Source organism: Dama dama, chromosome 22, assembly GCF_033118175.1.
Source record: "Dama dama isolate Ldn47 chromosome 22, ASM3311817v1, whole genome shotgun sequence".
In the NCBI taxonomy this organism is placed as follows: domain Eukaryota; kingdom Metazoa; phylum Chordata; class Mammalia; order Artiodactyla; family Cervidae; genus Dama; species Dama dama.
In genome coordinates, this window is record NC_083702.1 from 8,538,316 (window position 1) to 8,554,723 (window position 16,408).

General features: G+C 46.1%; 1 protein-coding gene across 2 annotated transcripts; it reads right to left on the reverse strand.

Annotated features, from left to right (window-relative positions):
• ADSL (adenylosuccinate lyase) lies at nucleotides 1-15,612 on the reverse strand. 2 transcript variants are annotated; one of them, XM_061124479.1, is made up of 13 exons: nucleotides 15,385-15,612; nucleotides 12,215-12,418; nucleotides 10,414-10,458; nucleotides 9,826-9,905; nucleotides 6,737-6,908; nucleotides 6,474-6,520; nucleotides 5,550-5,640; nucleotides 5,127-5,196; nucleotides 4,827-4,974; nucleotides 3,407-3,497; nucleotides 2,687-2,776; nucleotides 2,105-2,281; nucleotides 1-223 (listed from the first exon to the last, which is right to left on the reverse strand). In XM_061124479.1, the coding sequence occupies exons 1-13, from the start codon at nucleotides 15,553-15,555 to the stop codon at nucleotides 137-139; spliced, it is 1,473 nt and encodes a 490-aa protein (XP_060980462.1). In that variant the 5' UTR covers nucleotides 15,556-15,612; the 3' UTR covers nucleotides 1-136. The 2 variants fall into 2 exon arrangements, with proteins under 2 accessions (XP_060980462.1, XP_060980463.1); XM_061124480.1 differs by lacking the exons at nucleotides 6,474-6,520; nucleotides 6,737-6,908.
• Nucleotides 15,613-16,408: the final 796 nt, after the last annotated feature.

Genomic DNA, 16,408 nt, shown 5'->3' on the forward strand with positions numbered 1-16,408 from the left:
GCAAGAAAAAAAGTGCTGTATTAATTTATGGTAACAGTTCATGAAATAAAATATGGCATTAGAGAAATAGTTTTTATGACTCGGCAATAAAAGTTAACAGAGCCAACAATGGTTCTTGTTTAATTCTCTTCCAACTCTACAGACATAATTCGGCCTTCACCTTCATCACACTTTCATAGGGTTTTAACAGGGGACACACCTCCTCTTCTAAGAATCTCTGTACCTGTCAAAGAGGAAAGCAAATGCAAGACAGAAGAAAACATTAAAATTTGAGAATCCTTTTTTCAATGTCACTTCATAACACAGAGACTTACTTGGACAAACTTTTATGCCACCACTGAGCTTCTATTTTTCTCAACTCCCTGCAGAAATCTCTCCCTAAACATAGGCAGCTTGTCCCACCAGGCTGCTGCCCACCCCGCCCCCCGCCCAAACCAGCCTGCTGTATCCTTTTAGTTGGTCTCACCATTCTCCACCCATTGCCAAAGCTAAAATCATCATGCTTCTTCCTTCCTCCCCCGTCAACCAGCTTCCAAGTGACTAACTTCCTTAGCCTTCGGATCTGTGCCCTGTGTGCATCTACCTACCCCAGCCTTGGCTCAAAGCCCTTGTCACCAACTGCTCACCCGTTGCAGCAGCCTCCTTATTGGTCTTCTCACCTCCAGTTTAAGTCCTTCAAATCCAGTACATCAGAGTGTCTCAAATATAAATGATAGGTTCCCATCTGTCTGCTACATTAATCCTAGCTACTTTGGGGGCACCTGACAATCTGGCTACTCTCTCCCATGCTGGACATCTATCCATCTGTCATCTCTTCTCATCCTGGTGTTCCCTACAAGTAACTCCTACTTGTCCTTAAGATTAAGCTCAGATACCATGTCTTCTGAGAAGTCTTTTCCAACTTCCACTACCCTAGGGTTGTCTCTTTTGTGATCCTAAAAAAGGTGTGCTTCCCTCAATTCTTGCATGTATTTGGTATCACACTGACCTATTTACAAGCCTTTACCATTAAGTTTGAGTTCCCTGAAGATAAGGATTATATATTCATCTTTAAAGCACCATGATTAAACACAGCACCCAAACACAATCTGAGCACCTAGTCTGCACTCAATAAATATTGTTTCTGAATTAGCCCTTGTAGGCCATGAGGAAAAGTGACATATGTTTACTGAATACTTACTATGCACCAAGCTAGGCCTTTCAGCCCACACTCTGAGATACGGATCTCTATCCCAACGGCCGGTAAAAGCAGGAGGTCAGGACTGAACCCAGAGCTGCTACTCTGCTGTGCTGAGTCCCTCAGTCGTGTCTGACTCCTTGTGACCCCATGGACTGCAGCCCGCCAGGCTCCTCTGTCCATGGGGATTCTCCAGGCAAGAATACTGGAGTGGGTTGCTATGCCCTCTTCCAGGGGATCGTCCCAACCCAGGGATGGAGCCCAGGTCTCCCGCATTGCAAGTGGATTTTTTACCGTCTGAGCCACCACGGAAGCTCAAGAATACTGCAGTGGGTAGCCTATCCCTTCTCCAGGGGAATTTCCTGACCCAGGAATCCAACCGAGGTCTCCTGCATTGCAGGCAAATTCTTTACCAATTGAGTTACCCAGGAAGCCCGAACCCGGAGCTACCTGACAATAAAACCCAATCTGTCCATTACACCACAGGCTCCAGACCAAAGCAGAACTCAAGAGAAATCCTCAGGAAGAAATGAACTTAAGGCATTCTCAAAATAACCACTTTTTTAAGTTTAAGATTGCCCTGTGGCTCAGCTGGTAAAGAATCCACCTGCAATGCGGGAGACCTGGGTTCAGTCCCTGGGTTGGGAAGATCCCCTGGAGAAGGGAAAGGCTACCCTCTCCAGTATTTTGGCCTGAAGAACTACATGGACTGTTTCGTCCATGGAGTTGCAAAGAAGCGGACATAAATGAGCGACTTTCACTTTAAGTTTTAGGCAGCAACCTGCCCTGAATTCTAACTAGCCCCATCCTCATCATACCTCCTCTGAAGCAGAAACATAGATTGTACTCCAGGCTCTGCAGCCCAGTGCTGTAAACAGAGTGCATTTGGGAAGGACTGTAGCCCCATGGAAACGTTCTGATGCTTACCTGCTGGGATGCACGGCCGGTGAAAGAAGAAGGATCCAGCAAATGGTCCAACTGGGAGTGGATTGGACTGAAGTAGGCATCAGCCTGGATGCGCTCGATGAGGTCGTTGTCACCCCCTTCCTGCTTGACCACGGCAGCTGCCTGCTGCGAGAGCACTCTGATTTTCTCATGGCAATCCTGGGAAGACAGGAGGCACTGGTGGCTCACTAATAACAGGCATTTGAACGTCCATGCTGTCCGTGGCTGGTGCTACAAAGGCCTCCTCTAAAGCTTCATGAACCATCTGCTCTTATGTCCTGCCCACTTCCCGGCATTTCCCAAGGAAACTAAGACCTAATTTCTTCACTGAAAGCAGACCTTTTCTACAAGTGATTAAGCAAGTCACTTTTTAATTAACTGATTTCACCACCATCACCCTCCAAAGATAAGCCTGTTCTATGGCAGTCTGTTGTCACTGTTCTGCACCAATACCATGACTGAATGGAAGGACAGAAACACCTTCGTCCACCCTTCTTCAGGGAGGAGAGCAGGACCAAAGGTGCAGTACTTTCAATTTATGCAGGAGCACAAGGGGCTACCCACCTGGCGGTTACCCCCGGCTTTCACCATGGCCACAATGATGTTCTCTGTGGCCATGAAAGGCAGCTCCTGCCGAATGCGCCGCTCAATTACCTGTAAGAGTGAAGCGCCAGGAAGGATGCCTCAGGTTACAAAGTCATACACACAGTAAGACGTCAACTACAACCAAAAACGTGCACAGTGGGGACGTGATCTCCCATGTCCACAAAGAAAGAGGGTAGAAGAATTCTATTCTATTCTATTCTATACTATACTGTATTTTTTAAGTCTTCTCATACTCCCGAGTATTATTTTGATTTTAAAAAGGGATACTGACTTTAGTAAACTTTTAAAAGTTGCTTCATCAGAAAAATTCCTCAAACCTCAAGTTTGCTCCAGTTCAGGGCCTGACTTCAGGAACTGAGTGTAGGATGGAAGCAAACCCATCCGCCTGAGGTACCTACAGACGGGCCAGTGGAACCGTCTACCCCTCCAGCCACAGTAGACCTGACGACTCAGGCTGGCAGACAATCTTCAGCCAACTCAAAGTACTGCTTCTTCCCTGGTCTATAAACTGGTCTACGAATTCCACAGACTTGATCCTGAGAGCACGTGTCACAACATGGAGAGTGAGCTCTGGCTGGGAAGCATTCCCCCAACACGCTCACTCCAGAGCACAAGGTCCCACTCCCTGCCACACTCCCACCCCTCCTGAATACTGTGTTTTTCATCGAGGCCTCTTACTTTGGGGTATACCACCAATCCTTCAGAAATGTTCTGCAACGTATTCAGTACAGTATCTGCAGTGAGAAACGCCTCCGCCAAACAGATTCGCCTAGAAAAACAAACAGCCAATTCAGTTATCGCTTAAAACAAATAACAATTTCCGTGAAATGCAGGGTGTGTCCCAAGGAGCTGCCCTACTGACGTCTCATGCCAGATGTGCCACTTGGACAATTCCCTTCAACAGCCTCAATATCCTGATGACCCTTGAATCTATCACCTCTTTCCTAGACCACCTGCCCAGGGGCCAGGCCATATACCTATTTGGAGAGTTCCACCCGGCTCATTGGTAGGTTCCTCAAGCCCAGGACTGAATGTAGACTCTTCTCCACTGCCTCCTGCTCAGCTCCTCACCCTACTCTTCCTCTCCTGTAGCTCCTGCCTCAGGAAATGGCACCAGCACCCCATCACCATCTAAACCCCCACTCCAGCCAACTGCCCAGGCCAGTCCCCATGACATCAATTTATATCCACATCCTCGCCAGTCACACCGCCACCGTGCCAGCGTGGACGTGGGGTTTTAAAGCAGCCTCCTAACTTGTTCTGACTTAGCATCCTGTCTTATAACTGCTTCTCCAAACTGTTGCAGGGTGTTTTAGTGGGCGCAGCTGACTAGGTCACAGTTTGCTAAAATACAGTCGATGGCTGACTTCCAAATGAGTTCACATATTATGAGTTTTATTTCCATAAATCCTGGATTATGAACACAATCCAGAGAGTTGATTTTAACTACTGATCATTTCCTCTCAAGAAATTCCAGCAGAATACAAGCAAATGAGAGTGAATCTGCTTTCAAATATGTATATACATAAAGTAGAAAGTCACGTGCATGCTGGTACCTTATTAGTAACTACTCATTAATTCTGACCCATCTCGGACCTGATCAGGTCACTGTGCCAAGATACCACAGCTGACACCACCTGCCTTCAGAACAACATCTACCCTCCTTTTTAGGGCCCAGAAGGCCCTTCATAAACTGGCTACTCTCCACGAGCATTCCCACCTCATTTCTTGCCGCAGACTTCCTTCTCCAGGGCTACCTGACTACAAGTAACTAACTCTCCAAACTGTTCTTTCTTCCACCTTTGTGCTTTATATGTGCTTCCAACTTTGTCTCACATGTTAAAATGGCTAGATTTCTTCAGTCTACAGCATCGCCTCCTTGTGAAGCTTCCCTTGACTCCTCCACACCCCCAGCCTTTGCCCCCACAAGGATACCCTGTACATATTCTAGCACGTGTCACGTTGTACCGTGTTCCCGCCTCCCTGTTAAGACTCCAGGCTCCTACGGACAGGAGGGAACACAGGGATGCTCTGCAGTCTGTCGCTCCCAGGCCCCTCTGTGCCCCCACAGGTGCTGTGTGATGCCCCGTCCACTGACCGGTTGGCACTGTCATCGAGCGTGCGCTCAAACCACTGCACAGAGGCCGTCTGCAGGGGGTCCGTGACAAGCGCCATCAGGTGCCGGGCCAGGCTGCAGCACCGCTCGGAGCGCATAGGGTTCCGCTTGTATGGCATTGCACTTGAGCCTGCCCGTGCAAAGGACAAGAAGCAAAGGCAGGAAGACCTCAGGGGACAGTGGGAGGCTGAGCAGGCTGCTGGCGGAACCGCTCACACGTGCCCACAACCCCCCCCCACCCCCGCATGTTGCGGTGTTCCCAGGTCTCCACGTGACACTCACCAATCTGCTGTTTTTCAAAGGGCTCCTCCATCTCCTTGAGGTTTGCCAGGAGTCGTATGTCGGTACAAATCTGAGGGAAGCAGGGGCACAGGCGTCACCCACATTCTCAGTACTCAGGGGGCCCAGGCAGGGACTAGACTGATGGAGGAGGCGAGCTCTTTGGGTGCTGCCACTGAGCTGACCGTCAGCACGGGAATGTTCTGGTGAAACACTGCTTAAGATATCACAGGCAGACCATGGCAAGATGAACTTAAGGAGAATGCTGGAACCAATCCTTTTTCACACCTTCACTTAAGAGGTTCCCCTGACAGACCCAAATTACTAACAGCGCTATCTGACATCTCTTGAGAGCACGATGAAGTCGGAGCCTAAGGCTGGGGGGTGAGTCTGTGGTGCCAACTACCCACCGCTGCCTCCACTTACCTTGTGCACCGATGCCCCCAAGCTAGCCAGCACAGAGAGCACCTCAATATCTACTTTTCGTGTATAGGTCTGCCCTGTGATGATGAAAGCCCTAGAAATAAATAGAAAAGAGCTTTAAGTGAAAATATTTCAAAATGTAACTGTGTCAGACAAGTGAGCCAACGCAGACCCTAAGCAAAGGCTTGGTCTCACTGAGGTATTAAGTTGCACTGAGTCCAGGACTGCAGATTAGTGGCTCCAGGAAGAAACTGCACTTCCCCACCCCACATTTTACTGAACCCAGGTGGCCGCCCTGACCCGAGGAGGAAACAGTCCAGCAAGCCTCTGTCCTGCTGCAGCCCAGGGAAGTGCCTGAAACAAGGAGCCAACGTGGCGGGTGGGGGGTGAGGGGTGAGGGACGACTATCCTCGTGGTCCACTGGCTAAGACTCTGTGCTCCCAATCCAGGGGGCCCAGGTTCAATCCCTGGTCAGGGAACCAGATCCCACATACCATAGTTAAGAGTTCACATGACTCAAGTAAGACCCACTGCAGCCAAATAAAGAAAGAAATAAATATTTTACACAAAAACAACAACAAAAACAAGGAACCACAGGGGAGCCTGGGGGCCCTTGAAGCAAATAGACAGACTGAGACCAACCTGTCAGAGGCCTTCAGTAAAAACAAAACCAAAACAACACAGCTAAGGCTATTCTCCTGAACTCAGAACTAAACAGCTCCCTTTTTTCTTAAAAATTATAAGGAATATAATAGAATCCACGAAACAAAACCACACTAGAGATAGAAGGAAATGGGTGGAAAGACACAGAAAAGAAAAAGAAAAAAACAAAACAAAACAAAACAACACAACAGCTAAGGCCAAATCTGGAGGGATACTGCCTTTTATTACCTAACAGGGAGGCTGACACTTTCGCCACTCACCTACCTCTTGAATCCTGCCTTTTCTGTCACCATCTTGTCAAGCTGTTCTACCTTGGGAAGAAAAGACATCCCCATAGAAATCCAGGCATGTCTAGTATGAAAACATCTTGACACATCATCCTGCCCAGGTTTATGCCTTTAGTACCACCCTTCCAGTCGAGACGGCACCCACCCCAAGATCCATCGCTCCCACCAGCCTGGGGTCAGCTTTGTTTCCGGCGCCCCCACGGTTGGGCCTGCCTCGGCCAGGTCACTCCCTACGCACACCTTTTGGTCATCTCCCTCAAAGAGCTGCAGGAAGCTGGCCTGGGTGCCGGTGGTACCCTTCACGCCTCGGAAGCGCAGTTCATCCCGGACACGCTTCAGGCTTTGGAGATCCATGCACAGATCCTGAATCCAGAGACAGCAACGTTTCCCAACTGTGGTCAGCTGAGCAGGCCTGAACACAACCCAAAGAGAACACACAGAAGTCTCAAGCTAATGACTTGTTTCATAAAACCTTTGTTGCTTCTTCTAATAATCACTGTTACCCCTGGGAAGGGAAAGAATTAAAATGAAAACAAAACAAGAGCTAAAAAGCTTAAGCAAATACTAGTTAAGCAGATTCAATGTCATTTATAAATATTCAAAGGTTATAAAACTAAAGGGCCACTAGCATACTTCTTGCTTCATCATCAAGAGGCACTATAAGGGCAGAGACAATGTCTGCTTTGTTTGTCCCCAGATCTTGGCAAGAAATACACACATAACAAACACTTGCCAAGCATCTAATGTGTTCCTGGTATTGGAAATACAACAAAGAACAAAACAGACCAAGTCCCTGTCCAGTGGAGCTCATACTGTAGTGTAAAAAGTAAACAAACAAGATATCTGCTCATTTTTAAAATGCTATCAAAAAGTAAAATGAGGACACTGGATGGAGACTGTGACTCTAGACCGGCAGGAAAGAAAGGACTTTGGAAAGAGTCGAGACCTGATAAGACCGAGCTGAGCCACAGAGAACAACCTGGAAACACGCACAATCAGAGGACTCGAACTGAACAGCTAATGGCTTTGTCTTCAGTCTAAATCAATGCCAGCCAACCGCAGGTCTGTTTATAATATAAGACATGATTATGAATAAACTATAATAAAGCCAGAGTTCTAATAGATTACCTAGCCTTCTCTCCTATTAAGCAAATGATACTGACAGCTGGCGACATGAAGGCACCCCACTAAGAATGTCCAAAGCAGACACACAATCCCAAATTAATCTTAAGGTAGTTTTCCTTAAATAGATTATTGGTATAATAAAGAAAATAAATTTGCACAGACCTATTCATAGCAGCCTTACACATAATAGCAACAGAATGGAAGCAACCCAAATGTCCAGCAACTGGTGAACAGATAAAAGGCAGCATATCCATACAATGGTATGTTATTTGGTTGTAAAAGACATTAAGTCATGACACATGCTACAACATGGATGAACACTGAAAATGCTATGTGAAAAGAAGCCAGTCACAAGGAGATGACTACTACATGATTCTACTTGATTGATGTGTTCAAGAGACAAATCCACAAACAGAAAACAGATATGTGGTTGCCAGAAGATAGGGAATGGGGAGATGGGAGGGACTACTAAAGGGTACAGGTCATTTGGCTGGGGGTGGTGATGGAAATATTCTGAAATTACACATTGGTAATGAGTGCATAAACTCTGTAAATATACAAAAAAATGGGTGAATTTTATGGTACATTAGTTGTATCTCAATAAAGCCATTTCTTTTTAATTGCAGGGACTGATCCATTCTGAGGTGAGATCTATGCATCAATACCATTTTCTGAGTTCCTAACGCCTACTAACTGTGGCCGCAGACACCTCTCATTCCACCATCCCCAGAGGAATAATGGAATGGCTGTATTCCCTGAACACTCTCTAGCAGAGGACGAAGAGGGGTTGCAACACAGGTGATGCCAGGTGTGGCGGGAGCCAGCACAGAGGGCAACCTTTGTCACAGCTCCGCCACACACAAGGAGCAACAATCCCCTCACATGAACGAATCCTGGTTTCTGCAACCAATAATGGAGGCACTAATTTTAAGGAAGGTTACATTCAACTCAGTAGGGCTTCCTAAGTTACAGGAGATGATATCCTTGTTGCCATAGCAATACCTATCCCATCAAAACATAAGGCAGATGCCAATACACCACGACTCAAGTATCACCACTTGAAACCTGCCACTAGCAATCCAAAAATGACATCATCGGCTTTAAAAAAGGGTTTTACTTGGTAATCACAGAAATGCTTGCACATTAAAAAAAACAAACCAGAGTAATCAGTATTTACATCTTGGTGCACCTTCTTCCAATCTTTGTACAATTTATATGCTGTCTTTTCCCCACATTGACCTACGTGCATAGTTAGTTAGTTAAGTCGCTCAGTTGTGTCCAACTCTTTGCGACCCTGTGGACTGTAGCCCACCAGGCTCCTCCGTCCATGGGATTCTCCAGGCAAGAATACTGGAGTGGGTTGCCATTTCCTTCTCCAGCATTCCCATGTCTTATTAATCTAACAAGTGTCATTTTCCTGGCTGTGATTATTCTAACCTATGTATATACTACAGTCTTATTTAATTATTCTCTTATTCTTGGACATTTATAGATTGTTTCCAACGCTACCATCACAAATAGTATTATAACAATGATCTTTGTACATATAGCTTTTTCCATAATTTGGATTACTTGCATTAAATACTCAAGAATGGAATCACTGAATCAAGAACACTTTCTTGAGAGTGGAAACAGATCTAAGAAGGGAGCAGTCAGAGTGCCCCCTTCCTGGGGCACAAGGCTGGGAGAGCCCCTCTCCTTCCCACTCACACCACAGGAAGGTACCCACCTAAACTCTGGCCCTTCAGTTACTCCAACTAGCTGTCTGTTATCCTGACCTGAAGAACCATCTGGGCTGATTCTACCAACCAGCACTGATTCCTGGAATGGGAAAGGAAGGATCAGGCCCTGTGACCCAAATAGGATCTGTTTTCCAACCTCCTCCCTACCACTAAAAGATCTCCCTGTAGGCAAAGGGGATACCAGAAGTGTTAGCGTATAAACAGCAACAACAAAATGAGAATACTTTCTGTGTACGTATCTGTATACATAGTTTCCAATGAAACGAACCATTAGATTTACTCTCTCAGCAATACAGCATTTAAGGTAGGTATAAGGTTCATTCCTCATAGGCATCCCAAGTGCTTATGTTTTGAGTTTTTTTAACCTCAAGGTTACCATGGAGAAGGGAGAACTGAAGGAATAAATGGAAGCTGGATGCCCATAAATAAGCCCAATTCCCAAGAGGTAACCCTCTCACTTACTGGAAATGTGTGAAACCTAAGGTGGGGAGATCGGCTCGTTCCTTGGCAAAGTCTGCAAGCCGAGAGATCACCCTGGCAAGCTGCAAAGAAGACGGTGTGGGAGAAAGAGAGTGAATTCAGGCTGAGCACTGCATAAACAGGAACTAAACTTGGAGACAAATTCATCTACGATTACACTTCCAGCTCACAGAAGGCAGAGGCCACATTTTTTCTTTGTATCTTAAAGTACCAAACAACATTCAAAAACTGAGTTGATGACCTAAAATGCCACAAGTTATTTCTGCACAGTTTTAATACCACTGGCATGCTCATGAAGAAAAACAGACAAAATCATAATCTGACCCACACAATCCAGCACCTTGCTGCCGGTTACACTTCCCTCACTTAAAAGGCGATGCTTTAAAAGTGCTAACTCATACAGTGTTTTAACTCAAGAAGAGACAATTAGTTCTAGAGATCAGACCTAGGATCATTCATGTGAGTACACAGTAACTTATTTAGATCTATACTGTGCTGATTTATTCAAGGTGGTGCCCATCTCCTGTCACAGGGATCTTAGGACTGGCAGGAAATTTGTCAACTTCTTACCTTTGGCAAAAGCAGGTCAAATGCATTTCTGAGAATAATCAGGTCCTGCAAGGGAAAATGCAGTGGTCTCACATTAATCAGCTTTGCCCAAATGTTATGACCTAACACTTTATGGCCGTCACATCTGGGTTTCTTAGCTAGCTGCCTATCTCACTTTCAGCAATACAATGTGCAAGTCAGAAGCTGCTAACAGAACTCTTCTGATTACTGTCTTAAAAGTCCACCAACTGAGAGAGCAGTACTGCTAGGATCTATAAGCACAAAGCTTTTATACTTATAAAGCCCTATTTGCTGCTGCTAAGTCGCTTCACTCGTGTCCGACTCTGTGCGACCCCATAGACGGCAGCCTACCAGGCTTCCCCGTCCCTGAGATTCTCCAGGCAAGAACACTGGAGTGGGTTGCCATTTCCTCCTCCAAAAGCCCTATTTAGGGGGTATCTAACTTAACTGGAAAATGATAAGGGGCAGCCCTGTCATGAATATGACAAAGATGTCCAGGTCAACAGGGTTTATATCTTCCCGGACAATAGCATTTGAGTTTCTAAGAATCCACAGGGCACATTCCATTAGTCTCTGCTCCCCCTATTTTTTTCATGTCTGTCATTGCTAACAACAAAAAAAGGCATGAACTAAAGGATCTAGGTTTAGGAAATTTAAAGCTGTTCTTGGGCGAGTGAGAGGAGCAACCAACACATGCTTGAGATGGTAACTTGAGCCCAACTACACACTAGGTACTTTTAAAAAGGATACTCCAAGTTAGAGGACTGCTCTTCTCCCAATATCTGACTCACTAATTATACACAGATGCCTTTAATTATGTACCACTTTATACAAAAAAAAGTTATTTGAGGGCAGCTTAAAAACTACTGGCTTCTTTCTGAACTGGAAGTGTATCTGGATTCTAACTTCTAGTCCCACGGGTGCACTGTGACGAGGGCAGAGGTTTGGAGTCATTCTACCCAGGTCTGTATCCTTTCCAGGTTGGGCAAGTTCTTCAACCTCCTTAAGTTTCCTCATTTGTGGAGGTGGGGATTATAAAGCCAGAGCCAAAGGCTATATATTCTGAATCCATTTACATGAAATTTCGAGAAAAGACACAACTATAGACACAAAAAGCAGGTCTCAGCGGTTGTTTGGGACTGGAAGCAGGAGTGGGGACTAATGGCAAACAAGAGAAACTGTCTTGGGATGAGGCGTGTGTTCTATAGAGTGTGGTGAGGTTGAATGTTGCATAAATTTACTAAAGCTCACTGAACTATCCATCTAAAATGGGTGAATTTATGGTATTAAATTATACCTTAATAAAGTTATTTAAAAATGGAGACAACAGCATCTACTATGCCTGTTGTGATGAAAAAATGAATACATATGAAGTGCTCACCTAGTAAACTCTTAGGAAAATGCCTGCTTGTTACTTTTTCATGTTTGACTATGAGACACTTTTGCTAATTAAAAGATTTAAGAATTATAATGCAATTACCTTTTCTTTTCAGAAGTCACAGCGAAGAGTTATAAAGGACTTTGGAAAGAAAATCCCTTTGGAAAACTACTTTGGCGACTAAAATGCTAAGCTCTCAGCTATGTCCAGCATACTGATGTATAGGCAGTATCTGTACATCATTTTATGGAGGTCATTAGGGGCTTACGGTTTAGACTGGAAGGATACCAAAAGCAGAGAATTCCTGAGCACTGAGATCCTAAGACCTACGGAGTCACTTCCTAAAATGGACAAAATCAATTAAAATGTATAAATGCATTATCAAGCCTGAGTCCTAATGGACAGAACAGCAAGGGCTCCTACCGTATTGTCTCCCACATAGCAGGAGGTGGCGCCAAGATGGATAATGCCAGCAGCTTTGGGGCAGCAGTGGGCAAACGTGTGCACGTGGGCCATCACATCATGTCGTAACTGCTTCTCCTCCTCAGCTGCCATCTTGAAGTCGATGTTGTCCAGGTTTGATTTCATCTCCTGGATTTGTTCATCTGTGATAGGCAAACCCAGTGCCTGCAGAACAGGCAAAATAAAATGAAATAGCTTCTTATGTCACATTATTTGAATGGAAATGACAGTAAAAAACAAAACTGACTCATGTTAGTGTTTATGCCCTACCTTCCAGTTCTTAAACTAAAATTTGGGGGAACTAAACTAAAAGGACATGGGGAGGAAGAAACAACTTTCTTTTTTTAAATTCTGGCTGCGCTGGGCCTTTGCTGTGGCACTTGGGCTCTTTTTGAGGGCACGGGCTCAGTAGTTGCTGTGCTCAAGCTTAGTTGCCCTGCTGCCTGTGGGATCTTACCTCCCTGACCAGGGATCGAACCTGCATCCCCTGCACTGGAAGGTGGATTCTTACCCACTGGACCACCAGGGAAGTCCCCAGGAAACTTTCTAAATGAATCATGGCAAGTTATATTCTAAGCAAACTCCAATATACACAACAACGTAGTCCTGATTTCTGCTCCTTCTGCCCCGACATCTCTGCTCACTCCCTCACAGGTTCTGGTCTCTGGGCTCAAACGCCATCTCCTCAGAGAGGCTTTCCTGACGTCAACATGAAACACCCTTCTTCAGTGTCACTCGCTATCCCTTTAGCCTGGTTTTATTTAGAGCACTTACTGCCATATGACATTTTTACACATTTTTTAGCCTACCTCTCCTCTCTAGGGTGTACAGACTCCCTGAAAGGAGAGCTTTGTGGTATTTATTGCTTAGACTCTTTACTGCTCGGCTCTTAAGTGCCCAGAGTGTGGGATCCCGGCCACAGCTTTATATCTGATCTAGATGGATTTAGTCAGAGAAACCAAAATTAGCAACGCTGTTAGTAGCTCTGCCAACAAATTATGTGCAGCGAATTCAGTGCAACTGAAAGCAATTCCAGGAGATATTAATGAGAAAACAAACACATCAACATCTTACATTCCTCCATCACTGAATAAAACCAGGCTGACAAAAAACAGCTGGCAGCCCACAGGCAGCTCAGAACCCTCGAGCCAAGTGCTGAATCTGTACATTGGTGAATTTTACCCAAACCTCACTTCAAAGTCCCAAGGCCTGGTCTTGAGAAGGAGCTCACATCTTAAGACCTATCTAGTCAGATGTGGCTATTTACATTTAAACTAGTAAAAATTCAATTCCTCGGTCACACTACATCTGGCCAAGCTGCCTTGGATCTCTGAGCGGAGACATCGTAGGGCTCCTCCCAAAACAGAACAGCAGGGGGCAGTGTGGACAAACTGCTTCCTCCCCAAGCAACTCATCCTCTCAAAATCCAAGGTGGACAAATTTTCTGCACTTGCCCTAAACTCTCATTCCTCAAGTTTTTTTTTTTTTTTTTTAAACTACTAAATTATTATGTACTTCATGCTGTTCATTTTGACACCCTAGCTAATAGATAATACAGACTCAGGAGATATCAAAATGGGATGCATTTCAGGCAATGTGTAGACTGGGCAGAGGAAAGGATGCATACTGACTCCACATTTCAATTCCAGCTTGAAGTTCTTACAAGCTATGGTGACTGGCGCCAACCTCATCTACACGGAGTACCAAGTAAAACAGAAAACAGAATACATGCTAGTAGGTAACAAACCACAACACACTGCCTGTCCTGATCTATTGTTATCTGAGCTCTGTGTTTATGAAATCTGTGCCTTCATTTTATCCTCTGTAAAATAGGAATCACATACTTATAAAGAATTGTTTTGAGAATTAGTAAATTAATTTTTAAGGTTTTCAAACTGCTGAGCACATAGTAGCCACTGTAGAAACATCTGCTAGCATTTAAAAAAATTTTTTATTGGAGTATAGTTGATTTAAAAGAATGTGTTAGTTTCAGGTGAAAAGCAAAGTAAATCAGTTAGCATATATCCATCCACTCTTTTTTAGATTCTTTTCTTTCATAAGCCATTACAGAGTATTGTGTCTGCTAGTGTCATCTACTACTTTACTTCTTGAGCAAGGTGATAGGGAGGGGGTAAAATCTAGGAAGAAAGTTTCCTGTTTGGGGACCCTATACCTTGGTCCTAGGTAGGTACTCAGATTGTTTCTGAGGTTACTGTATGTCATTTCGGAGAGGACTGCCATCTTGCTTGTTGTGGCATTTTTCTCGGAAACTTTATAGCTCTTTGGATCACTCTCAGCTTCCTTCAGCGCTTCTGTGAAGATCCTTCTGGGGCTATTTCTGAAACCGCTGGGCAGAATACCTCTACATGAAGCTCTCAGAACCCATAACTCGCATCTAATAACCCCCTACCCTGATTCTCTCTCCCCAAAGACAAAAAAAGGCAGTCTACTGAAGAGGAAACAATGGCCCAGCAAATGTGTATTTTGCAGTGACAGGTCTCTGACTACACAGAGGCATGTGGAGGGCGAGGTGGTTGGGCGCTCAGTCAGGCTTTGCAAGGTCATGGGTTCACACCCGGGTTCCTTTATTAATACGTGAGTGCTAACTCGCTTCAGTCATTTCCGACTCTTGGCGACTCCATGGACTGTATAGCCTGCCAGGCTCCTCTCTCCATCGGATTCTCTAGGCAAGAATACTGGAGTGGGTTGTCATAATGGTTAGGAGCAAATATCTCACCGGCACATCATCGGGGCTTGGTCTTCTCTCCTATAACGTGGGAAACCGCCCCCTAGTTTGCAAAGTCTTTCTGGGTTAACTGGGTAAAGACGTGTACAGAAGCGAGCACAACCGCACGGAAGGAGCACTCAGCGGTGCACTCCTACAGGAACCGCCAAGATTTACTCCCGGAAACGGTAACTGCCCACCGTCCATCTCCGACCCTCCACCATTAAAACATGTGAGGTACCAGGTGGCGACGGCTGGGCCTCCTGCCCTGGCCTTCCTGGGGCCGTTCCTCCGGAAAGGGAACACCCGGCCGAAAATAGCGGGGCAGCTGCCGGGGGAGGCTCAGCCCGCACTGGAAGTCCCAGCCTGGCACATGCGGGGCCGGGCCCGCCTCCAGGTGCGTTACCTGCTCGGCCTCCGCCAGCCACAGCCAGAGCTGCCGCCAGGTCCGGAATTTGTACTTGTCGCTAAACAGGAAGCACATCTCCGGGCTGGCATAACGGGAGGCAAGCGGCGAGCGGTAGCTATCGTGCCCGCAGGCCGCCTCCCGCCCGCCACGGTCGCCCCCCTCGGCCATGCCGGACTCTGGACCTCGCCGGAGCCAGCAGGGTCAGAGAGGGCGGAAGCGGAAGTCCGAGGGCGGGACTTCCTCCACTTGGTTCCACCCCCGGGGTTTCCGGGAGACCCGAGACCTCAAGGCTGCTGGGTTTAGGCTCTTCGCTACTGAGGGTTCAAGAGTTTCTCTTCGTTTTACGAGAAACGTGATCAGTGCTTCACAAGTTACCTCTGCAGCTCTGCGTCTCAGTTTTCTCATCCGAAAAAAGATACATTAAGACCCGCCTTTAGGATTGCTCTGAGGACATCAAATCGATGTCCAAGACATTTGGAAAGCGCTTTTTTTTTTGCTATTATTTTTGTCTTCTCCCCCTCCCCCACTCCTGCCGCCCGGTTCTGAGACAAGTACAAGACAAGGGAAATCGGCATTGAGTTCCCCGCCCTGGAACACTTTCTCACTACAGCTTACTCAAGGTCCAGGTCAGAAAATATCACCTGATGAACCCACTCTTCCCTCTGGTTGGCCGCTAATAATAAAACCACTAACGTTTATGGTGGTCTCACTGGTGGCTCAGACGGTAAAAAATCTGCTTGTGATGCAGGAGACCTGAGTACGATCCCTTGGTGGGGAAGATCCCCTGAAGAAGGAAATGGCTACCCTACTCCAGTATTCTTGCCTGGAGAATTCCATGGACAGAGGGAGCCTGGTGGGCTACAGTCCATGGGGTCGCAGAGTCCGAGGGTACTGGACTCTTAAACTTAACTCTTAACGAGGGTACTGAGGACTAACACTTAACTTTCACTAGGTATCAGGCACTGTCCTGAGTGCTTTACACATTAAATCCATGTGAGGGTCCTGAATTGTTCAGGTATTA

Bases quoted from the DNA above. Each gene is read 5' to 3' on its own strand.
- ADSL (XM_061124479.1), bottom strand. From the start codon at position 15,555: ATGGCCGAGGGGGGCGACCGTGGCGGGCGGGAGGCGGCCTGCGGGCAC. The intron at 6,909-9,825 runs GTAAGTGAGAGG...GGTTGTGTTCAG, and splicing joins TTAGGTTTCACACATTTCCA to GCCTGCTCAGCTGACCACAG. The intron at 6,521-6,736 runs GTGTGCGTAGGG...TTTCTTCCCAAG, and splicing joins TTGAGGGAGATGACCAAAAG to GTAGAACAGCTTGACAAGAT.